General features: G+C 40.9%; 2 protein-coding genes across 2 annotated transcripts in view; one reads left to right on the top strand and one right to left on the bottom strand.

Moving 5' to 3' along the window:
• The window catches only part of immp2l (inner mitochondrial membrane peptidase subunit 2), a 126,308-nt gene that overhangs the window by 77,968 nt on the left and 22,468 nt on the right, over positions 1 to 25,872 (top strand).
• Positions 8,914 to 25,755, bottom strand: LOC113165293 (leucine-rich repeat neuronal protein 3-like). Its single transcript, XM_026364693.1, has 2 exons — positions 25,568 to 25,755; positions 8,914 to 11,839 (listed from the first exon to the last, which is right to left on the bottom strand). The coding sequence occupies exon 2, from the start codon at positions 11,473 to 11,475 to the stop codon at positions 9,370 to 9,372; it is 2,106 nt and encodes a 701-aa protein (XP_026220478.1). The 5' UTR covers positions 11,476 to 11,839; positions 25,568 to 25,755; the 3' UTR covers positions 8,914 to 9,369.

Genomic DNA, 25,872 nt, shown 5'->3' with positions numbered 1-25,872 from the left:
AAGGTGGGAGTGTTCTCTGAATCCTAACCAACAACATCCAACCAACATAACCATCATTTTAAGCTCCAGGCCAGAGGTTCAGATGCTGTTACAGTATTCACAGCACCCTGGTTGTCGATGCATCCAGTCCTGCTTTTCCCAGGTGTATCATCCTGGTTCCTGTTTGTGCTGAAGTCGAGAGGCAGCCGAGCCTTCTGGCGCTTACACCGACAGACAGTCAAACAATTGTGTCTCTGGGTTTCCAGCGTTGCTGCATGGACAAGTTTTTGTTTTATCAATAAAGGATGAATTTCGCCTCCAGTTTGATACAGATATCAGAGGAACTTATTTTCCAGGCTTCTTCGTCTCTGTAGAGATCTCAGAAACATGATATCATTTCCCTCTGCTGAAACTAGGGGCTGGGTTGTGTTCAGAGACACTGCTTCTTGCTGTTTCAGCTTGTGCAAATAACCTACTTTAAGCTACTGTCCATGTTCAGTTTGAGTGGCAGGTTTACTACTGCTGCCACATGCACACAATGAAAATGGTTGTATTGACTTGTGTCTCTATCTGGCCGTACTCTTACCTTATACAGTACATTTCAGAAGACATATGTGGATAATTGGGATGTTTAATCACTCGCTCTGATGCTCACCACAAATCCTAAACTCACGAGTGTCCTGAGTCTGATTATGTGGCTTATTACAGATTAATATGTTTGCAGTTGATGTCTATTTGGTGCTTTTGCAAACGCTAGAGCTTTTAAACTAGGGTTGATGAAGGTAATATTTTTTGAGAGACTGCAGATTGCAGTCATATTTTAAAGTGGTGTGATCTTTTTTATTACAGAATCTGTTCAGCAGCATTATTAAAGATGTAGGATGCAAACATACTCAGAAACTTTAGTGAAAGTATCAGCGCAACCGTGTAAACATCATAAAATCCTTTAAAAATACAGAAATAAAAAAGCACATGACAGTATTTGACCTGTGGTTTCCAACCTTGGGGGTTAAAAGATGAAGCTTTAACACTGTGAGGGGATTAATTTGAACCTAGATGATTGTGTTTTTGTGTGAAATCTTGATCTGAGAACAAACTAAAAGATAAATCCAGTGGAGTAGAAGTAGACTGTCGTTCAAAGTGAAACCAACAAATCACTTTTTAAAGTTCATTTTCACTATTTTCCAACTAGTAATAGTTTTCTCCGGTTTCATGAAGAGATGTTAGCTGCTAGTGTCGTCTGCAGCACTTAAAAACATATTGCCTGTGGTGACATCACATTTAATCATTGCACAATTATCAGCTTGATCAACCAACGTTTTCTACACCTCACACATGAGGCTTTAGTGTAAACTTTGAACCATAAAATCCATAATTTAATCATTATAAATCATGAATAAGGTCTGGTTCAGATCTGCGCACACAGCATGGCACCATTTCAGTGACTGTTGGCTAAATGACGCTCCTGACACAGAGCACCTGACAGAAGGAAAGAATCGTGAACCTCACTCAACAAAATAACAAAATGCATCTGCCAGAGAAAAAGATGAAAACGAAGCCCAGAGTCTCTTATCAAACCCAAATCCTGCTCAATCTCTTCTGGTGATAACCTTCAAATAAGAACAATGTATACAGAAATTGATTTTAAATATCTCTACAAGGCAAGGCCGCATGATTAAATAATTACAGACATTTTAATCTCTATGTCGTCATGATGAAATTTTACTTTCTGCACCCGTTTGCTCTGTGTTTACGTCTTAAGATTGTTTGGTATCATGTGTATACAATGTCTGTAATCTTGTCTTGGAGTTAATGATGTCGTGCTATTGTTAATCACTAATAATTAAATGGACAATACAATGACTGACAATGTTTCATAGTATTCTAAACTTCTATGCAGTATTCCCATCTCTTGGCCTTAGTAATGGATATTTCATTGAAACTGGGTTTCTTGGATCATATTTTGTATCCTGACCTGTAACTGTAGTAATACATCAACAACATTGCTGCCCTGTGTGTGTTTTAATTTTAAATCTTTGCCCGTCGCTTGAAGCGTGACCTGAGAACACTTGGCCTCTTCCAGCTTCCAGTTCCTTATTCATAACCACAGTTTTCTTTGTGCTGGTTAGCCCGAGCTTCCCAATATAAACTCTCCACACCAAGCGGCTCCACTGAGGACTGATTTAGACTGAAGCACTCTCTGGTGAGCCTGAATGTCATCAGATTGAGTGCCATCAGTTGAGGCTGCAGTGGGGACGGCCGCAGAGAAAAGTGCTGCCACTCAGATCAGTGCTTTTAAAAAGCTTTCATGTCCAGACGCATGTTTACACAGTCCTGCATCACCCCCAGTGAATTCACTCTGAAAAGCTCTACTTGAGACTAAAATACATCCACAAAAGAAGCCATTATTCTCAAAGGAGAAGCTCTCTGGACAACTTTGAGCAGTAGTTTGACTCACTTACAGCCAAGACATTTGTTATTTTACTTTATTTTTTCAAAGCTCTAAAAGACGAGCTGATGTTGAAGCTTTTAAGTGGATTTATTTGTCATGATAATGGCTCCAATTGTTCATCGGACACTCGCTGTGCATGGCGATGACATTTGGCCAAGTGGTAATGAGCAGAGCTAACGGAGCAGCGTCATTCAGCAGGACAGCACAGCTCACAGCAGCCCACTCTTAATTTTCCTCTAATCTTCCTCCGTCACCTTGACTCCCAGCTCTAATCACTGCACTACGGAGAAGCCAGCGTTTAAATGAAGCAGCTTACTGGGTGATTAAGAAAAGGTAAATTATTCATTACAGAATGTTTAATCTTAGACGAGCCTTTAGTGGAGGAAGAGGGAATTCATGGCCTGCTCTCCCAGAGCGAGACCACACCCCTCCCTCTGTCATCGATGGCAACGATGAGGAAACTGAGATGAAAGCAGCCATGTAGAGGTTACGGAGCTGTGGCAAATCCAAAGGTAATAAACTACAGACCTGTAAACAACTTGTTAGCAAGAGTCGTGTGTCCTTCTCACATCAGGATTTTCTCTTAATGATGCAAAACCAGACCAACTCGCACGTTCAACTTTTTCTCCTGAACATCCTCTGAGACAATTGAGGCACGATGAGTTTCAAGTTCAGTTTCTTCAATTTGTGTTCAGACCCCTGCAGGTCGTTGTCACTTGCTATGCAGGCAGAGTTTTGGGAGGTTTCTGAGGACGATTCCTTTTTGGAGACTGTTTTTCAGACCTGAGGCAGTTTTCCCTGAAAGGTCAGTGAAGTGTGAAAGATGTTGTCAGACTCAGGTGTGGTCCAGGATTCACCTAAAACTCTTCTCATCCAGTGGATCTCAGACTCCCCTGGAGTTCAAACCAGGTGTAATATTTAAATCCTCAAACCTAGTGTCGGTGTAGTCCCACCTTTTGTCCAAGTGTGTTTTACTGCAATGGCATCCAAAAAGAGGTGTTATTCAAGTGTTTGTATATCTGTTTGGATCTTAGTACAATAAGACCATGTTTTTACCAGTTTAAAGCTCACAACCTAACATTAAGCCAAGTAAACTAGTCGGCTTTTTTCATGTGTAGGTCTTTGTTGAGATTTGTGTATACACTGGATTACCTAAGCAAATAGGTAACAGCCTCCCATTGGATAATTACTGCATGAATGATTATTTTTCATATACTGTCAACAAGTTATTTAGCTCCAACTGATGCAGAGAGTAGCTTCTCATTTCCTAAACAACCACGTCTGAAGACACATCCTGTGGTCGTGGAAAAGATGTTAATCTGTTTTAGAAGGGTCAAATTATGGGAATTTTGTGCAGCATTCGACTCTCCATCATTAAAACAAGATCATGAAAAATGAATACAACTCTGAACGAGAATAAATGTTGTGACGATACAGAAGCTTATTAAACCGATACCATGGTGAATGAGTGCTGTAATTAAAGCTAAAGGTGGTTCAACAAAATATGCTGAACATAGATTAGACCCTGTTAATAAAGTGAGATTGTCAGTTCAACCAGGGTTAAAACAATGACTTTAATGAGTACGCACTGGACTCTACAGGAGTGTGTTTAAGCTTCTCAGTGGCTATCAGTGGATAGAGGATCCTCTGCGACTGTGTCTGTACAAATGTCATGAGTCAGTGTTTCCTAGAAAGATTTTAAAAAGTAACAACCACCGCGGAGCCAAGGAGAACAAAAAAAAATCAGTGGAAGTCATTAATCAACCTGAATGGTTCCTGCTTCTCTACTGGAAATAACCTTGTCTTGTAAGTGACTGCTATCTGCTTCAGTTTATCAGCAGAGGTTAAGCGTACCATCGCCATCTGCGACTCTCCATCATGAAACAATAATAATAGCTCAAAAAGCACTGTGCTCCAAGATCACCCAAAGTCAGTGATGTTGTTTTAGCCTAATGGGCCGGTGAGTGGGAGAATAATTGCTTAAAGCCCAGGAGGTTCTGCATGAGGAAGGCTAGATAAATGTGAGGCTTTTTCAAGTTTTACTTATCCCAAGCAACAAGCTGCTGGCCTGGCCTAAATACCCAATATTTGTAATAGGGTAATAATTCATGAGAAAAATAGTTTGCACTCTCGTCGAGTTAGTTTTATCCTCCAACACAGAGCAGTAGCAGTTTTAAAAGTAGGAGCATTGTAATGAGAGGTATTAGTTCACCTCAGCTGGGATCGTTAGGCTGTTTTCATGGATTATTAGCAGAAAATGAAAAGCTAAAGAGTGGTGGGTAAACAGTGGTAATACAATAATATATGACGACTACACATAGAAATCTGCTGGGACTAAACGTGTAGTCTGAGCTCATTAAGCTCTGCAGCTGGGCTTGTTTTCTTGTGGTTTTATTGTATTTCCAACAAGCCGCTGTAGAGTTTCTTGCTTTACTCGTGTACTTGTTCATCAATCTTTGTTGAGTTACTGATCCTCTTGTCTTACAGCATTGACTCAAATCACAAAGCAGTCGCCACCGCTCTAACACCACCTTTCTTTTATTCCTCGAACATACTGCAGCATCTTGGAAAGAATGGCTGTACAGTAGGCGAGGAATTTTCTTTGAGTAGCCAAAGCAGCTGTAAGGAATAAAACTCATTCAGTACCTCCGAGTCTGAATTCTGCCACTACAAAGAGCCTTTTGAGTCGGCTGGTTAATTCACAGCCCTAAAGGCAACAACCGATAGTGGAAAATAACATTTGTGCATGTGTGAATTGCTCCCTGCAGAAAATCTTGATGTGTAGTTTTAGCACTGTGCATCAATATTGTCGCTTTGAATTAAGATGTTCTAATTGTTCACTCTGCCAATCACAGGCCTCCTGGACAGTATGCTAAAGGGAATCACTGATTTCTGTTAGAAATGTCTGGAAAAGTTTGGAAACTATGTGAAAACTCACTCACTAGTACTCACTGTCTGCTCGTGTACTTTTAAAGAGCAGGTTGAATCACAAATAAGAGGATCACATTGGTGGAGGAACTGTTACAAGGTAAAATACTTAAATTTTAGGCTGTATTGCAAAACAAGCTACTAATGAAAGTAAGAACACAAACCCAGCACTGCACAGTTATCATATATTTGACTGTGATATATAACTGCTTTTCATGTAGTCTGGACACACACAGTAGAAAAGAAAAGTAGAAAACATATTGATTCAACCATTCTGTTATTAATTCTCTCTCCATCCTACACACAAACAAAGGTTGTTGGTCTATACAAGACTGATACACGACCTCTCTCACTCCAACAGTAGAGAACTGTGTTCACAGTGAGTTGGACAGTGACCTCCATTACATTAACTCTGCATTTTGATTCGTTTGTGTCATCGATGGGTTTTTCAAGATTGTATGTAATGATGCTCTTACACACTTCAGCCATTGTGTCTGTTGGCTGACACCTGGTCTGGTTTACCCAGATTGAATCATCATCAATTGTCAAAGCCTAATGCTGCTGTTTTTAATGCTGGATGAGAGTACGACACCTGGTCCTGCTGCACATCCTCTGATCTAAAACCAAAGTAAATTAAATGATGATGTACTGTCATTTTAGTTAGTTAGCTTAGTGTCATGATGCTGTTTTCAGTACAGCTAAAAACACTAAAGCTAAACTTGTTTGTGTCTTGAACTTTTTCCAGTGTATGTGCACATTTCATTTGTAGTTTAGCAGCTTTTCGAGTTTGAGTTGTGTTAAGGTAGATTAGAGCTAAGTTACATTCTTTTATCTAAGTTTTACATCTCCAAGTTTTGACATTTTCATGCTGTTAGTGAACTAAGTAAGGCAAGAAAGACTTCAAACGTCCCAAATGAGACATCACAACCTCGACAGTGTGTAAAGTCACTTTCCTTTAATCAGTGAGTGAGTTTTATCCTCTGCTAAGATAAGGAATGATGAATTATTCTGCATGCAATGGTCATATATGGCTGGTTGATTCTTCCAATATGGCCTCATATTGAACATCGTTCGATTGCAGCGTAGGTCCAATCTATTCATTGTCATGCTCCGTAGTATCAAGCAGGTGTTTCTGTGAGGAAAATAATCAGTGAGTTAATCATGTCTGCAGTGGAGCGACGCCCACCTATGATTGACTGTCGCTGAAGGATGCAGAGATTCAACATAAACACTCCCAATCTTTATTAACTTCATCTATTCTATTGAGAAGTGCCTCATTTACGGCATGTTGCTCTGTGATAAATTGAAGTGTGTGGTGGGGATATTACCAACTTCCTACATACAAATGGGAGAATTATCTGGAAAATTAATGACTTCTTGGTGAGATGAGTGAGTACTGGCAAAGACCATGAGAAACAAGGCCCCAAGCTTATTAACCTGTGGTTTCAGCTGAACCACCAGGAAAGTTATTATCATTTTCATCTGGATGCTGAGTCATGGCAAGTAGACTTCTTAGAACAAAAACATTTCACTAGTCATAAAGGAACCTTTTCCAGTATCCTCAACCTGAGGAAGCTACTTGGATGAGTAGTAAACTTCTAGATAAACTCAACTGGATGAACAAGAATTTTTGCCGACATTATCAACTCCGGTCTCTGTAGAAATATTTTCATTTAAGATGTTGCTGGGTTGTACCACCACTTGTGTCCAGATCTACATAGAGATCTCCTCTATCTGTGTATTTGAAAGACTGTTATGTCAGACATGTGCGTTTTTAACAGGATGTAATATAAGTCAGTATAGACAATAAACATTATAAACTATCTACATGTTTCTGTTTTTACATTTGCATGAAGTGCTAAGGATAAAGACAACACATTGTCCTTCTAATTAGTCCTTTTCTTCCTAAGACTGAGGTACACAGGTGAAACAGTCCCACACAGTTTTCTATCTACTCACTAGTTGTATTACTGTAAAATGGGTAATGAGACTAATGATCTTCATGATTACCAGAGGATGATCTCTGATGCTGTTGGTGGCTTCTTTTCCCATATGATGACACCACCATGAGACATATTCATCTTTGTACAACAGATGTGTACTTTACCTTTACTCTTGCACAATTCTCATTCTGGCTAAGTTTCCACTCAGTACTTAGGTGTTGCATACTTAGGCGGCGCTGCTGAGGTTTAATACGGTCTTGGTTTGTGTGGAGACCTGACAAAGCACATTTGAGTCCTAGTTTCTTTATCACTAGGGATTGTGGATTTAATTTAACTGGCCAGTTGGTGTGAAGGCTGTGAAGTGAACTATTCCTGTTCTAGACATTCCCCATAGATCTGCTACAACATATTGTGTGTGTGTGCAAGCAATTACTCACTTGGAGAAGCCTTTTTGCTTCTTTTGGTATTTTTGGTTTTTGACAGATTGTAAAATGAAGGAGATATTTTGTTTTGCTGTGAGGATTACACATTGACACATCATCCTCTCATCTCCATTGGGATGCAACTGAGTTGAACCCAGCAGCACAGGTGAGGAAGCAGACAAAAATGAAAAGCCTTAATATAACATCTTTCCTTTTTCATGCAGCTGCACTCCTTAATACCCAGAATACTCTTCAGCACTGAAGACTATAACAAAAATAGACCTGATTATCTTTAGGTCGCAGCACATCAGTACCATTAGCAGTGTGTGGCCTCACATGCTGTCGTTCTGTCCTGTTTAGGACTGGAACTATTTTGTATTTGTTTTGTAGTGCATTTGTCTCTATCCCCTCCTTGCAGCTCCATGTGAGGTGCCTAACAAGCGAACCCAATAGTTGCTGAGTGTTCCTGCCACGGCGGCGGCGTCTCTTAGTGTCACACTGGAAAGGGCTGGCTTGGGCAGCGTGTTCTTGCTGACCTATTCACTACCTGCCTCTAATGGGTCATATTTTAGCTTCTGTGGCGGTGACGAATGGCCACGCTCTAAAAGCCCTGTCCAAGGTGCTGAAACTCGGTTGATCTATGACTGAGTCTTGCTGATAAATGCCTCCCATCAGTTTGTGCGTGACGCTGATTCATTACCATGCTGAGGTTTGTGTTGGGAATCCATATTGGTTTTTTAATGAAAGGGAATATAATGCAATTCAAAGTCAATGGGTTTGCCAGTGTCCTCGCACTTCACACACACTTATTAAAGTACATACACACCCTGCACACACAAAAACAACCTATCTCACATGCTGGGCATGCTGTTTAAGATTGCATTTCCCTAACAGTGTAGACGCATCTTTCCTGAAGGGCAGCCTCTATAATTGTGTTTGTCTGTGGCAGATCTCACATTTCTGCTGCTGTATAGCGTGGACAGGGACACAACAAGATTTATGAGCCTTATCCTTGTAGTTTAGTGTTTTGCATTCTTCTCTTTTTTGTTCTTAGTAGACATATTTTAAAAGACATGTTGTCCTGTAGAAAGTGCCCAAATTTGACAAGAAAAGATTGTAGTTATAAGACACCACACAGTTTTTAATGAAAAATGTATTTGTTCATAAAATTGTTTACATTATAGTCAGTTTTATTGTACACTAGACTAACATTTTTTCTGCCATTATAAACTATCTTCGCTCGGCACAGTTTAATGTTACACAGCAAAGAAAATGTTTATATTTTCTTCTTCTTTTTTTTTTTTTTTTGCAGACATCAAAGCCGTCTCAACAACGTATTTAAGACAGAATAGTTTGTGTGCTGTGCTTTACTCTGGTTGCACTGCATGAATGACCAGTAGGCATATAGATTATAGTCAAGATATCTGCCTGATTAAGCTTGTTATAATGACACAAGTTTGAAATACAAAATAGTCTCTGCTTTTAGCTGGTTATGTAAATAATGTATGATGGCACCTTGCTGAGTTCCAGTGCAAAATGTTCCATCAGAAGTTGTGAAAACAGGGCACATAAATTAGATTGTCCAGTGTGCATCATTCTTCATCTTCACTTAACCCAAGAGTGGTTTTACAGCCAAGGACGCTTCTTACATGGAGTCGCCTGCTAAGTCTATTACAGTGGCCCTCACCTTGACCCCAGACACTCCAAATTCCAGGAAAGAGGAAGAGGAGGATGAGTGAGTGCTCGGTATCAGTAGTGTCTCAGCGGGGTCTGCTATCAGTTTCCTGTAAAACACTTGGCTGTACAGAGACGTATAGATGACAGAACAAGTCACAGCAATGACAATAAAGAACACAGCACAAGTAGCCATCACCAGACTGTCCCAGTTCTCTGTTTTCTCCTTGGGAACAGCTGCATCCTTTGTGGTCACGTTAACACAGTCCATGCTGTATCCAAGCTGTGCTGCAGTGACCTCAACACAAACCTGGTAGGAAGTGGACGGCTTCAGTTGTTTGATGTGGTACTCTTTGACATCAGCAGGAAGCCTGGCTGTGAAAGGCATCAAGAGGCTGCTGTCCCCAGCTAAAATGGACCAGTTTAGTTGTGAAACCAGACCACCTGTGCTTTCCCAGGAAACAATCAAAGAATAAGACTGGACAGATGTGATATATACATGTAGAGGTTGGTTTAAAGACTTGGAGTTGTATCCAGCCACCATAACCTTCACAGACTTCAGATCAGCCCCAACAAGGTTATGGGCGATACAGGTGTATGAGCCAGCTTCCTGCTCAGTTGCATCGTAGATGTCAAAGGTTCCCTCAGGATGCATGTAGTACTTATCAGACACACTGCCAGGCAGGACCCTGTCACCCAACGGTGTCACCCAGTAGATCTCAGGCTCTGGTTCTCCAAACGCCCGGCAGTGCAACGACACAGAGCTCCCTTTACCAACCTCAATCTGGTCTGGGAGGCTCCCAGGTGAGATGAGAGGAAGGCAGATCTCCGTCATCTCCCTGAAGTGCACCTGTCGGACATGCTGACCTTGGTACTCCGGAGGTTCCACACAGAACAAGGAGTCAGGCTCCATGAATCGAACCGCTGTCCTGTTCATGTTGACCCAGCGGATGACGCAGTCACAGCGGATAGGATTGCTGTGAAGACTGACTTCTTGCAGGTTGGGCAGGGACTCAACGGTGCTGTGGTGAAGCGCACTCAGTGCGTTGCTGTTCAGCATCAGGGTTTCCAGCCTGGGGAGCTTGCGGAAGGCCCTAGGATGGATGTATGACAACCTGGGGTTATTAGTGGCCTCAATCTTTGTCAGCTCAGGGAGGTTGTTCAGGGCAAAACTGTCAATGGAAATGAGTTGTGGCATGCTATTAATGCCAAGCTCCTTGAGATGCATCATATCCATAAAGTCACCTCTCTGGATTCTCTCAATAGGGTTCTTATTCAAATCTAGAAACTTCAGATTCTCAACTCTCGTCAGTGCTGCTCGGGGAACTCTGTTAAGCAGGTTGTCAAAAAACGAGATGCTCTCCAAGTTCTTGAGACCAACCAAAGCATTGTCAGGGATTTCAGTCAAATTCATCCTGGCAAGCACAAGACTTCTGAGGTTAGCTAGAGGTTTAAAGTTCATATCTGACAGTGCAAGGATGGGGTTTTCTCCCAGCATCAGTATCTCCAGGTTGACAAGTGGCTGGAACCACTGGCTGTTGACACTTGTCAGTCGATTGGAATTCAAATGGAGCCTTAGCAACCTGCTCAGGCCCTGGAAGGCTCCTGGGCTAATGGAGGAAATCAAGTTGTGGTTGATGTAGAATTCCTGGAGACCGGGCAGAAAAGAGAGGCAGCTGTCAGAAAGCTCCTGAATCCAGTTCTCTTCCATGTGGAGTGACAGCAACTGCGGGAGAGACCCCAGACAAACATCGCTCACAGAGGAAATGTTATTCTGAGACAAGTCAATTTCAGTGATGTTAGCCAAGTAATCCAAAGTTTTCTTCACGTTAATGATGTTGTTTGTCTGTAACAGCAGTACCTGTGTTTCTGAGGGGAGTCTCTCTGGTATGGCTGAGATGCCCAAATCATTACAGTCCACAGTGGCAGCTTCAGTGTAAATGGAGCTGGGTGAGAACCAGGGTCGTATCTCACATCGACACAATGCAGGGCAATGAGCAGCCCCCTCAGAGGCCAGAACAAAAGCAGCCAGAGACAGCTCAGCCAGCAAACAAGCTACAACTGCTGTCTCCTTCATCTTGGCCCCGTATTCCCTTCAGCCAGTAATTGGCCCTTATGGAGTCAGCTGTTAGCACTGTTAACTTCACAAATAAAAGCTCATTTGTTACTGCAGCAAGACAGAGTGGATTTTTGCTGACGTCTGGTCCCCAAAGCCTTGGCCCTGTTGTCTTCCAGCTCTTGGCAAAGACAGGCAACCTTTCAGTTTGGTCCGTGCCAGGTTGTCATGCACGCTGTGATATGTCAAGGTCGGTGTATCCTTCAGGGAGAGGCGCTGTGCAGCAGAGGGGTGGTTGAGGAATTCTGTGGCTCCAGCTGGGGACGAATCACTCTGCCTTCCATCATTATTATCCTCCGTCGCTGTCACTGGTGTCACTTTCCATCTGGGGAGACAGGAGAGAAAAAAGGCCAATATAACACTGCGCTGTTGAGACATGAAGGCATATTGACATTTAGGAATATTGAGACTTATTAAGCCTTTTCAGCCTCATTTCATTTTATTGCTTTCTTCGCACCATTTCAGTTGTAAGTTATGATTAACATGACCTTATGTATATTATTTGACAGGTGTGAATCTAAAAAATGGTACTTTTGAGCCTCTTTCGGCTGAAGGGCAAGCGGTTCCTGGCAGACAGGCTGATGATTTTCCTGCGTTTTACAGTCAAAGCAGCAATGTAACTGTCCTAGAGAAGATGGAGCTCTGACATGATGCTCAAAAGTATGTTAATTCAAGAGGCAAAACATTGGAAGTGCACATTTATTCCCCGACGTTGTAATTAACAGAGCTTCAGTACCTCCTGAACCTCTCTCCAGTTGTGAACAATGCACCTGTGCACACTTATTCAATCACCCACACAAAACAGCAGGCAGACAGTTTGCCACAGCTGATCCTAAACCTTGAGGCACTGTAGATCCACCAAAATATCTGTCGAGTGAGGTCTTGTACTGAAACATCTTAGCAGCTCTGTGCATAATTCATGAGGACCTGAATCAGCGCTGTGGGTACAGGTGACAGGTCCACAGCAGGCTTTGCCTATGTCGACTGCACATATTGATGTTTTGATTAATTTGTGACCTTGAGTGCAGAAGCCACAGCTGAGTGTATGATGGTAGATGAAGTTGTCGGTAAGGCTGGAGCAGCTGGCAGCTGATGAGTATGAGCTATGACACTTCATGCATATATTAGCTTGTTTATGGCCGTAGGTGTGTACAGGTTTACCAAACCGAAAATGTTCCTCTCTCATTTTATTCTCTCCTATCATTCTCTCTCAAAGTACTTTACTTTCCTAAAACACCTGGACACTGTCGTAAATGCACCTCAAGCTGAAGGAAATTATGCATTTGTTGGGAAAATTCTGCTGCAGATTAATCTTTACTGCTTTTGTGGTTCTGGCAGTAGGACAGCATATGTGGGATTGGGACAGAATACACTACACGAGCCATATTTATGTGGTTACTATAGTTTAGGTATACCAATAGATCCGGACACTGAAGTTCTGTGGCACTGTGAAATGCGATACAGCAGCCTTTGGATGCCCAATATTTGCCTGACACTGTTTTTGTTTAGGAAAGATTTGGATAATATTTCATATATTCATATATAGCATTCTTTTCATCACTCCACACAGATCTGATGTTTCTGTCTTTTGATCAACGACATTGAAGTCACATGAATGATGTACGTCAGTATTTATTCACTAAGTTGAGCTTCACTTTGTTTTTTATTCTGACAACCTTAAAAGCTTTTTCAGCCAAACCTAAAAACTTGACAGTGTCTAAGAAACGGGTAGATGGAAACCCTTCTATTATTATTATTATTACCAGATATTGTTCTAATGTGAGGGAGAATGATATGTTTTGAATAATAGTTTTCATCTAAGATTTCACTTTTAATTGTTTTCTGTTTCACTCCAACCTCGTAGATCTATTATTCCAAAAAACCTCAGTAAGAGGAACGGACAGTATGATGCCCCGTTTAAAGAATAGAGCAACCTAGTTAATTGACAGCAGCGGTGTCCAGTGCTGGTCCTCGAGGCCCACTGTCCTGCTGGTTTTTCCAGTTGTCTCTGCCCTACCTGCTTCTTCTTACCTGGTTTAGGTGTGTTCAACTAATCAGAAGCTATAAGTGCAAAGGTGGTTGAAAAACCAACGTCACAGTGGCCTTTGACCCCTGATTTACAGTATGGTCAAGCCGGATAGGATGATCCAGGAGGACGTTGAGTAACTATGGACGTGTAGTAGAGAATTTTTCACTAAGGAAGTTGAAACCACTACATCTCTCTTTGATTTCCCCCCTCCCTCTGTCTCTCTCTCTCTTTTGCCATCTGGTAAAACACCACAGTTACATCCAAGCTGCTCTGCAATAAGAACGTCAGAACAAATTAATTTGCCGTTACAGCACAGAACTCTTCATTCACTCCGAATATACAATAATTAGGCAATCTTGTTTTTTCTTTGTTTTCTTCACATTTACTGTTATCATCCTTACATGGCTCACTTCCATTTGCAATCATTCCTTGGTCGTCTTTGTGTTGCTCTTATGCGACTCATTAAAGTCTTGCAGGCATCCATCTCCATCACCCAGAGAACTGTACTGTGTCTAACGTTATAGTATAATGTAAATGCTTCTCCACAGAGATGGAAACTACATATTTTTGTACAGTATTTATCTAACAACAAAAACAACTTGCAAGCTAATGAAGCGAGCATGGTTTGAATGTTAAATGGAGCATTTAACAGTGGATGTTTTCTCTTTCGTTTGGAAAGTGTGCTCTCAGGAGACGCTAATTTTATTTCTCCTGTTTACTTCCAATGCTCACACATTCATTTCCCTCTTATTACTTAACACTAAGAGCCTGCAGTGACTTCCCTCATTTCCCTTTCATGCTCATGCACACACACACGCAGTTACATAAAATGGAAATGAGAGAGATGGGCGACTTTCATGATTGTACGAATACAGAGTTACTGTTATGGGTATATGTTGGACGAGGTAAAAATGGCAAAATGTGGTGATTCTCTGTCCATTTCGTCAGGTTTTAAATGCCGTTTTAAATTCCAAAGCCAGTATTATGCAAATGAGATGCAGATTTTGATCCACATTTTACTATAACAACCTCCTCTTGTAAACTGCAGTGACAAATGTGACAATTGGCAGCAGTGATTTAGATGCAGAACAGCAGGAGGGACAATATGTCCTGGAGACAGCAGTTGAAAGACATTAGTAGTTTCAGTGTTGATCATCACATTATGGTAATGTTCGTATTGAGCACAGGGAAGACAACTGGTTCAAACTAGGTGTGAAGGAAGCACGACCGTCGCTAAACAGAGGAGGTGGTCGCAGACAGACTCTCTCACCCACTTACAATGTAGTTCCTTCATCACTACCCAGGTGGGTTCTCAGTCGTTCACACAGTGTCTCAGGTGATCACAGTGACACACATGGGAACCAGGTGGAACAACCGGTGACCATTATTGGTGACTCCACAGGGTTTATAAGCTGCGTTTCCTTCTAGATAGAAGGTGAAACGTCTTCAAGAACAAGTTCAGTTGATGCTGAACAGCAGCTTTTGGGATGATCATGACCTGAATGACTGAGAATCTTCACAGACATTACGATTTTATCCGTAACATATTTAAATTTGACGACATTTAGACTCAGGAAAACAGCTGTGCGCTGTATGACTGAGGCTGAAGGTCATATTCAGGTCGTTTGTTGAATGTTGGAACAGAAGAGCTGATAAAGATTTCACTTCTTTAGATTTATAAAGATGTCAGAATTAGTTTTGGTTTTTTTTAAATGAAAGAAGCAGTTAGGAAACTGAGGTGCAAAATGAACAGTTCTGTCTTCTAAAGCTTTTGTTTTACAGTAATTTGTTTTTCCAATGAAGTTATGCTGATAAAAATTTAGTTGAGAGGCTGCATTTGGATGAAAGAAGCCACAGGAGATAAACATTAAAGTAGTTTCTACAAGTAGATATTAACAAATATGTTACCTGTGGGTAACTTTGCTGAAATATTTGCATGTGGCCAAACGCTAAAATGTAATTAATAAAATAAATTTCCTCTTTATGTTAATAAATATGTTTCCTTTAAAACATATTTGCAGTTTCCAAGAAACAAGTTTGAAATGAATTGCTTTAGGTTGGATTTTGTTGGGCAGCCATACAGGTGATTTGTTATTAATTAATTTATTGTTAAATTCATCAGCTTTGTCAAATTTTAGTACAAAGCTTACATTTTTTCTCAAGTCACCTAAACCCGACTATGTAGAAAGACTCTGGGGCTCTATTAGGTGACTGGTGATGACTGAAGCTAATAACTAATCATTTGTGATGGAACAACGAATCTCATTGTGGCTTCTAAACGTCAAGTCAATAGGTTTGAATAGGTGCAGGTGAAATTTGCGGGAGTGAGCAGACACTCATCATATGTAACATCCAGTTTGAATTCTCTCTCTCTTTTACTCTTTTACTCACCAAAATACTCCAAAATGCCAAATGTCATCTTTAACAAAGCCCAGTCTAGCAGGATTAGTGCCAGCCTCTCCTCACCATACAGACGACCGAGGCACTAAACCTCAAAGTGGGAGCCCTTCTCTTGACATCCAGAGCTACACAGCAGTATTTTACTGAAATGCCATGACCTCAGGGGTCAGAGCTCATGGTCTCTGCATTTATTTCATTGCTGAAAGAGAAAATGATTTCTGCTGAGGAAACAGTCGATCTGGCCGTGGTGCACTGCCGCTCTGCCAATGCAGCACTTAGAGTGACACTCAAGTACAGAGAGAGAATCTCGTGTTGTTGATAAAAGTATTTAGTAATGCATTATACGGCCCACATACAGACCCGTAAGCCGTTCTGTTTGACCCGGCAGGACTGCCAGCCTGAGCACTTTAAGTGCTGAGTATTGACATTCAGTGAATGCTTTAAAGCAGCCCAAATGTGAAATATTTATGTATTTCTCATACAGTGGAGAGGGAGAGGCTGGAGACCTTAGGGCGCTGCCTCCCTAATGTGGCAGACGTCTCATAAAGTGGCCTCATTCCTCCATGTTTTATTCAGCATTCACTGATACACAAAGCTACACAGCCTGCTCCGGTCCCTCCACACAAAGCTGTCATCAGGTGAAAGTCATGCAGCTGTAGCTTCTTGCCTACTTCTATTTAAACTGATGGATCACAAATACACAGCACAGTCCAAACCATGTCCATGTAAATCCCAAAGAATAAGACCAGTAACCCAGTGAAATAATTACGTAATAATTATACAGTGATAAAAAAGTTAACCATTCTGATACCTATAGAAAACCTCTAATTACCTGCTAATTTGGTCACAGTGTTGATGAAATCACAACCGTTTACTGTGAAAGAAGTTCAGACGTGTAATAGAATCTGAAAATTTGATCCTGTGAAATTTAACAAATTTAATTGAAAATGTGTTTTATAAAAGAATTCTGAACAGTATTCAGCAGGTGCTCTAGAGACCTCATAACTCTGTCCTGTTTAAAAACACAATTAGAAGCATGTTTCTCTTCCAATAGATTTGTTTTTATTTGTCCGTATTCTGAATATGAGATTTTCACCTTCACTGCAGGTGATTTTCATTTTTTCTTCAATAATTTAGTCCGTATGTGAAGAAACAACATCCTAGTGTGTCAGTGTGTCGTGGACCTGAACGTTTTCACTGGATCCACTGTTGACGGTTGTCTCTAGAGCTGCTGTGGTAATGTCACGGACAGAAAGGCCTGACAAATAAAACCAAACTTGAACTCTCTAAATATCTGAATGAAATGGATTCACCGTGGCAGCTTTAGCAGACTGATGGCTTTACTGGGACAGATAAAGAATGAATGAAGCTACTGCATGCTCCCTGTGCGCCCCGTACGGAGGATAAATGGAAGTCGTAAACAAGATTTGACACATTTATCGATGAAGAATTGTTGTTAAAGCAGCCAAAACATTGGCTGTTAAATCAGATAAATGACTGTTTTCACATGGAAAATATTCTCGAAACCAAACTCTGGGCCGTCTGTGCTGCAGGCTTTAAAGTTTGTCTGTAATTAACACTCGTGTCTGTGGCTCTGATGTATCTGACCTTTCCTCCTGTATAGATTCCTTGTTAATAACTCTGCTCCCTGCAGACAGATGGTGTAATGACCATCACATCTTCGCTAATGTTTATTAGCCACTGACGTTTTTTCCATTGGACTCATCAGAAAATCTCAGTTTGACCCCAGTCGGCAGGTTTCTGTCCTTCCACCTCTACTAAAAGTACCTTTAAGCATCAGCCGCCAGCTGTGTGTTCCTCTGACCTCTCATCTCTGACCTGTTGGCAGCAGAAATCTTTTTTGCCCTTTTCATATCTACACTGACAACATGAAGTGAATTCATGTGTTCTCAAACAGCAGATCTCAACATCAATCTAGTTTATTTTAAAGCGATGTGATGTGAAAATCTGTTTTATCTGCCTGAATCACAGTGAAGATCATCTGCACCAAGTGGATTCTTTATTTGCTCAAATTAGTTTCTACTGTCCCTGTGAACGCTGCCGGGAAATGAGGCTGAACCTCACGAGAACAGTTCAGGTGCAGCCTCGTAAATAAAAACACAACACAATGAGTTCAAATTCATTAAAACCCAGTATTCGACTGGAAAATATTACAAAGACAAATACCAGATGTTGAAACAGAGACATCAGATTATTTTTTGAAAAATCTTTTCTAATTTAGAATTTGATGGCAGCAGCACATTCACCTCTTCTTCTAACGACTCTGTCAGCGTTTTCAAAGTCGAATTCTCCAGGTGCTGCGCCACCTGAGGGCCGTTCAGGGATGGTTTCAACAATAAGTTTTAATATCTCCCAGTTTGTAAAACCAACTACAAACATTATTAACATGGTTTCAAAGCCTCCATCCGTCTCACATTTATATCAAAATCTGACAGATTTGACAGAACGTGTTGATGAGAAGAGGAGGATTGTTTCCTCCACCTTCTCCTGCTGAGAACTACAGTAAACGTGCTGCCTGTGGTTCACTGGAGTCACAGTATGAGACTGAATTTAGTGCAGCGTGATGCTGACGTCAAAGCTCAGTCATCGGGGGGGTTCATGGCTGCCTACACAAAACTATGTATTTACGAAAGGGGAGAGAGAAAGGCATGAGCAGAGATTTATTTTTGTCCCCTTCACATCAAAATCCCATTTTTGAATTATGCCAAAAATAACAAACACATTTACTGTTCGTTGGAATAAAACTTAATTGTTGTCGTTGTTAAAAATCTAATAAGTCATCTGAGACGTTGGTAATTAGAGTAAGAACTTATACACGATCACTGAAAACCTGACCTCCAGGGAGGGGGCTATTTCTTATCTTTCAGTTTCTTTAACACCCACACAAACATAGAGGTTTGGTTCTTGTAGGGCAGCTCAGATTTCCTGACTGAAGACTGTCAACAATGTCTTTCATTCATTTTCTACAGCAGGTAATTAAAGTTAAGAAAAGAACACAGTGCTCTGTCCTGTAATTATACAGTTAATATGCAACAGGAACGGTGGTTTGAAGGAAACTCTATCAATGGATTACATTTCTTATTGGGGCTTTGTTGGATCAGAATGTGATCTCGCACAAAAACATCAGCTCGTAACAACAACGGCACAAAAACAGAGCTTCTGCAACACGTTGTGTATAAATGTAATTTCTTAGAGACGGAGTAGGAATGTTTCATGCTGTAGGTAAACACTTGTTTTATTGCATCGCTGTTTACAGTAAATGAGAAGAATAGAAGAGAACTCGCTTCCAGGGAATAAAATGAGCAGATAATGAGTTCCCTGGTTAAATTACAGAACGTCTGTGCAGCCTTTTTTAAAATCCATATTCAAACCTTTTGTTTTATAAATAAACAACTCAAAACTCCAGGTGCTGCTTTATTTTACTCGACTTTTGGGAAACGCAAACTTTTATCAGACCTGTATGGTAAAAGGCAGGAGAGCTAACATTGCTATGTTCTCCACTGAGCATATGAAGACGAGTAAACTCCCTCAATTCAAGTGGGAATTAATAACTTGATCTTTTAGTAAACTGATGATCAAACTGAATAATTGGGCCTCATATGATCATGGGACTCGATGCAATCTGGACTCATTCTTAAGCAGCGTATACAGTAGCACACACACACACACACACACACAGAGTAAACAGGATGGGGGTGTTATATCTTCCATCTGTGCCGTTTGCTCTGAGATATCTTTGGTTTTTCTTGACATTTCACTGTAAAGTTTCTCCCGTTTGTCTCTTCTGGTTTCAAATATTGTTGACAGGAAATAGAAGTTTATTGTTTTATATATAATGTATTTTACTGACTTTGTGTATTTTTGAGGAGATAAGCAGTTTGAAGTCACACGTTGTGATGCTGTTTTGTGTCTTTTAAATGTTAATTTCACTGTTACTGAATTAATAAAAGCACAAGAAATAGATTGATCAGTGTTCGAAAGTATCTTTGGATGCAGTAAAGTGACTTCATGTTACTTTGTCTTATACGCAGTTGATCTCTAATGCAAGTTTGCTGATAGGATAAAAGAGTAATTAGAAATGATTAATCTATTTTTATTCTTTTGGAAGATTTCCTGGATAAATTATAGACAGGTCCTTCAGGTCCGGGTCCTTCAGGTCCAGGTCCTCCAAAATTATTAAGAATTCTGTCCACCTAAAAAATGAATGGCTTCTTGTACCACTTATTTTCTTTGTCCAATATGTGTCAAGAAAGACGACAACTTGTCATGACTCTACTTTTAGTTGACCTCACCTGAGTGAATCTTCACTGAACTCTTTAGTCTTTGCAGTTTTAACAGTTATCATGGTCATATTTTATATAAACATAAACAGGAGCAGTCCGAGAAAATGACGTTGAACTCAAACTGTCCAGCTACAGATGAAGTCCAGCTGCCACATTGAACCATTCTGCTAACTGTAGTTATGAGCTCAGATTTCCAATGCAGTAATTATTAGTCCAGATTTCCAGTTTCAAGTTGAAAGTAGAGAATTTAAGATAAATGGAAAATGCATTAGTTTCTTCTGACTCCTTGTATTTTCTCGCTTGTCATTGAAGTGAATTTGCCATATTCACAGATCTCAGCTGTTAACTTAGTGATTGCTGGTGATGCTAACCAGGACAGTAGTGGTAACTGTAGTGGCAGGTGGAGAGGATCAACGCGTTTAGTAATAAATCAATGGATTTAGAAGTGAACGAGGGAGGGAAGTAGAGATTCAATGTAGAAATGTTGATGTTATCTTGATGTTAAAGAAATTAAAGTGTGAAGAATCAGAGGCTTTAAAACATGTATAGACTCCAAAGGACACTTTAATGTTTGCTTGAGTACCACAACGAAACCCTTTTTTATGTATGTTCTATGAAGCTAAAATAGCAAAGGCATGTACAGAATAAAGGCATCCAGTGCATATAAACTCAAACGTTTCTTCTCATATGCTAGATTACAGCATTTCAAGTAGGATAAACTATCCTGAAAATAAAAAAGTACCCTCACATGCTGTGACTTTGTTAAAAAACTGAGGGGGAAAAGGGTTAAAAGGCTTAAACTAGATGTTATAATGTGGATTACATTTTGTGCTTTAGATCAATAGGATAACAAAATGTCCTCTAGAGTCGATACATGGATTAGTGTCACTTACAGCAGAAAGCAGAACCATGAGCAGAACAGTGTGTACCCACTGTTTCTCTGTTTCCTTGTGCTTAATTGATTTCTCTGGGTCTTGAACTGTAAGGAATCAACAAAACATCAAGATAGAATCAACATTTCTACAGTAAATCCCTCCTTTCCTCCCTCCTTCCCTCCTCAATCCATTAACCATTGATTTACTATTGAACCACTGGTTTGTTTCCTCCCCATCCTCCCTTCCTACCACTGCACTCCTTGTTAGCATTAGAATTCGCACTTAGCCGTCACCCCCACATCATAGTCCTCTCTTTAATCAGCAGCGTGCCTACCGTTAACTACGCTCACACACACAGTTTGACAGGGTGACCTCCGTTTGCTGGGTTATGATGGTACATGTGTAGAGCTACAGTCAGCCGTGTGCTCAGTGTGGAGGAGGCAGCAGCAGATGGGTTTTCATATCGACTGACAGGTCGCAGGATACAACACTGATGCAGCTGCGAGTCACTTGCATGTGGATGATGATGGGTGCAAAGCTGCCACTGCATCTCTGTCGGGAACTTTTTTAATAAGACAACGCAGCAATTTTTGGAATAGAACTATATGTAACGTTAAGTTAGGTTGTTGTTCTAGGTTTCTGTCATTTTTTAAAATACCAAAACCAGCGATGTTTTAGTGTGATGCTCTCTGTATTCCGCTCCTCTTTAGTTGATTTATTAATTTTGCTAATGCTCCCACACTCTTCGTCTGACAGTATTTGCTGTGATCCACGCTGAATAAAAATGTTCCCCATTGTGTCTGCAGCTGTGATCTCCAAGCTAATTGGTTCCAAATTTTTACAAGCAGCTCAAAATTCAACTGTATAGTTTTTTTTAAAAAGCTCAGTATTTGTTATTGGGACCATTGATGTGGGTTAACAGGGCCCTGCTCCACCTCCCAGGCAGCTCAGTGGGTGATCATCATGTGCTGGACTCAGAATAAAAGCCTGGTTCTGGCAAAAAACCAACTTGGTTCGGTTTAGTAATAGGTTGTCATTTGGGCTATTATAACGACATACTAAGTGAATGAACAAGTGAAACAGGAAACAACAGCTGTCTCAAACATTTCATGGCAGCATCAACAAGTTGTAAATGGTTGGGGGATGTAAAACCACCAGCTCCGGTCTTGCCATGTTTTTCCTACTGGCAGCTGATTAATCCACATTTGGTCTCCAACAAACTTTCCTGTGTAGCAGAATGCTGGATAAAATACGTATTATATATGTAATATAATGTGTGTGTTTGTGGTAATAAAGAATCTATCATCTACCTGTGCTAAAGGTAACTAAGTTTTTAAGAAGCAGTTTCTAACACCTACAAAGTCTTTAAGCTGGGACACTGGTAACTTAACCAAAACTACATCAAGACGATTTTCAGTTTCCAAACAACTTTTATTGTTGGATGCTTTGTGATAAAAGATGTTGCAACCGTGCAATGTTGAAAGGCTAAAAGTTAATAAAGGTTTCTAAGTTTCTTAAGCAGAATGACTATTTACCAAACAGGTGACTGGTTTAGTTATTATTTAGTGATAGAATTTGTAAGAAACTTCACCTCAGTGTGTGTTTGACCACCTTTCAACTGTTTCAGTGTGCAAACAGTCTAATACGTTCTATCCTTGTGTCTCTTTCTCTAATACTTGAGAATTGAGAAAGTTGTTGTTGAGTATAACCCATGGGTCATATTTCAGAACACCAGAAGCACTCAGCATTGTTCTGTTCTAATGACAAATGGTCATTCTTCTAGATTATCTGAAGGAGGTGGTGCAGACTGCAGAAATAGTTCAGAATAGATAGTTTTAGAGGTCTAAATCCACTTGTGAGCAGTCTCACAGCGATGGATCAGGACCATTCATACATCATAATTTTTGTGACATATGGGTTTCTATCAGTATTTATTGCAGCTATTCGTTTTCCAAAAAATTCTCCCTCAAGCGTCCGTCTGACCACTGATGTATGAACGGAATGTAGACAGGGAATTATTTGTAGGTTTAAACTATAATTATATGTGGACACATCATATAGTAAATTTAAAAATATAAAATCAACATTCAGATGAGTAAATTTGTATTTTGTTTTTAGTAAGTATATACATGGAGACTACTGAGGGTCAAAAGTAAAGTAGTCATCATGCAGAATGGCTCATTAGTGACATGTTTTTATGTAATTAGATCATTATTGTTGGTGTATTTACATGTTGTCACAGCCTCAAGGCTCACAGCTGGACAAAGGAGGGGAGACCACACAGGGGTAATAACTAAAAAGTATGTTTATTAACTAACTAAATAGTCTAAATAACACAATAGGACTTAATAACTAAACAAGAAAACCAAAGTGGAAGCCCAGTCGAGAGACTGAGACACTGACTGAACACCAGTTTTTAAACTGCCAGACCAGGTGAGCTGAATCTCACTGAGCTCCTAAAATATGAGGGTCGTCACATCTCCCTCATGAAAAAGAGTGGTTCCACCACAAAAACTACAAACAAATTACGAACAAATTATGATAGATAATTCAGTTAAAACTGGCATTTCATGTCCCCAGCTACACCTTTAGACTAAACCTTTCTTTCAGCACGTCCACCCTCAAATATCAGCAACCATGGAACCATGTGAAGCATCTTTAAGACTAAAGAGGGAGACAAATTAAAGGACATATTCATGAGTGTACTTACTTTTACTTCCTGTTACTTAGAGCCGCTACTTGTGGGACAATTGACTGAATTGATTATTATTTCTGGCGTCATCCTTACTTACTTACTTAGTTACTTACTAGTTCTTGATACTTTTTTGCTAATTATTCTGTGGAATGGAATGAGATGTGGATTTGTTCGTTTAGATTGGAAACAAGAAATACGCTGCCCGTCCAAAAAAAGTCACCAGCTGGATTTAACTGAGCAAATAGGTAAGAGCCTCCCTGTTTCAGAAAAGTCGACTTATTGGCATGAATAAGGCAAAGAAAACATCTAAGGAGATTGATTAAACTACTAAAACTGGGTTAAGAACTGTCCAATGGAAGAAGGTCATGTGGTCTGATGAGTCCAGATTTACCCTGTCCCAGAGTGATGGAGCATCAGGGTAAGAAGAGAGGAGGTGAAGTGATGCACCCATCATGTCTAGTGTCTACTGTACAAACCTTACAAAGATAATATCTCATGATGAGCAGATGTCAAATTAGCACTGTGTGTTTTAATGTAACCTGGAGGCAGTGAATATTCAGAAAAATGACCTTCTGTCATAATTAGTATTAAGTCACATTGGAGTAATCCTCCTACTTTTGTCAATTAACGGACTGTTTGGCTTGTGTGGTCTAATCAGAGCCCTCTGAGAAATCATGTGATGAAGATTAAAGATGAACATTGACGTGTTAGAGCTGCATCTTTAAAGTCTCCACAGTGGACGCTCAGACTCTCCGATTCTGACGCTGCTGCAAGTTGACGTGAGAAAACTGAGCGTTTGTTCAGCATCGAGAGGCTTCGGCCCCTTTTACTTGTTCCCCCCTCCCAGTTTAGCTGGGGTGAAAATGTGCTGAATTTCAATGTGCGCACTTAAAGATGCCTTAGTGCACTACTGTTAATTACAAATGAGGCTTTAAGACGGCAGGAGTGAGGAAGCAGAGAGAGGGAGGGAGAGGGGAGACAGAGAGACGGACGTTCTGGTAAATTAGGCAGGCAGTGATGGGAACGTCTTTCCTCCCGTTACAGCAAATCGCCCTGCAGCCAATCGTGTGACCTGCACATCAAAACCCTGATTGCACACGTCCAAGCATCGGCAGCACCGTGGCTTCTCATGACTTATGTTGCCACACCACACACCAGCATAAGGAATCTGTCCACCTGTCTCTAAGCAGACCTGACGAAGCCCGGACACTTTCACCTCGTTAGCGCTCCAGAAGCATCCTGATGGCTCTGGTTCCCCACAGGCATGTAGCTCATTAATGTGCTTTCCCAGGTTTAATCCTGGCTCAGGTCATTTGTTGCATGTTGTCCTGAATCTTTCCTGCCTCTCGTCACTTTGACCTGCCTGACAAAGACAAAATCCCCCCTCTTCCTCTTTGCACATTCAGCCTTTCTCAGACTTCAGGGGATGAACCTGTGGAGTGACCCTGACAAGACTCGACTGTGCCAACTCCAGTGCATTTTCCTCTCCATTAGAAGCAAAAACACAAGCAGCTGAACAGCTGACCAGCACAGGACGAGAGATTCAACATACGAAACAACATGAGGATTGTCAGGGAGGATCTGCAGCGTCCTCATCCGCATTTCAAACCTGCGACAGAAATTCCCAGCCCTGTTTTCTTATTCCCCTCAGCTGTTAGAACCGCAGGCTGAGCCGCTACAGCACTCAAGGACTACCGCAGTCCTCTCAACACACTCACACACACAAGTCATATAGTGATGAAACACTCACCAGTAGAAGCAGTATCCATCACATCGTTGCAGCAGCAGACTTTCAGCAGGTATTCCTGGCATGGCTGCAGCAGCACATAGCGTGTGTGTTTTATTAAGGCATGCAGCGCTGCATGTCAACATCCAGCAGAAGCAGCAGCAGCAGCTATTTTTCTGTTTTCCTCGAGTATCTCCAAGAACAAACGTCTTCTCTCTTTCCCTCTCCACAGCGACAGAGAGATGTAGAGAGAGGGGGGAGTGAGAGACACTGGTAGACAGTGAGAGAGAGGCTGAGAGTGAGAGAGTAAGACAGGGAGCGAGAGAGGG

Source organism: Anabas testudineus, chromosome 6 (assembly GCF_900324465.2).
Source record: "Anabas testudineus chromosome 6, fAnaTes1.2, whole genome shotgun sequence".
Classification (NCBI taxonomy): domain Eukaryota; kingdom Metazoa; phylum Chordata; class Actinopteri; order Anabantiformes; family Anabantidae; genus Anabas; species Anabas testudineus.
Note: the sequence above shows the minus strand (reverse complement) of the source record. Positions and strands in the feature narration are given on the sequence as shown.

Coding starts and splice junctions, on each gene's coding strand:
- LOC113165293 (XM_026364693.1), bottom strand. CDS start 11,475: ATGAAGGAGACAGCAGTTGTAGCTTGTTTGCTGGCTGAGCTGTCTCTG.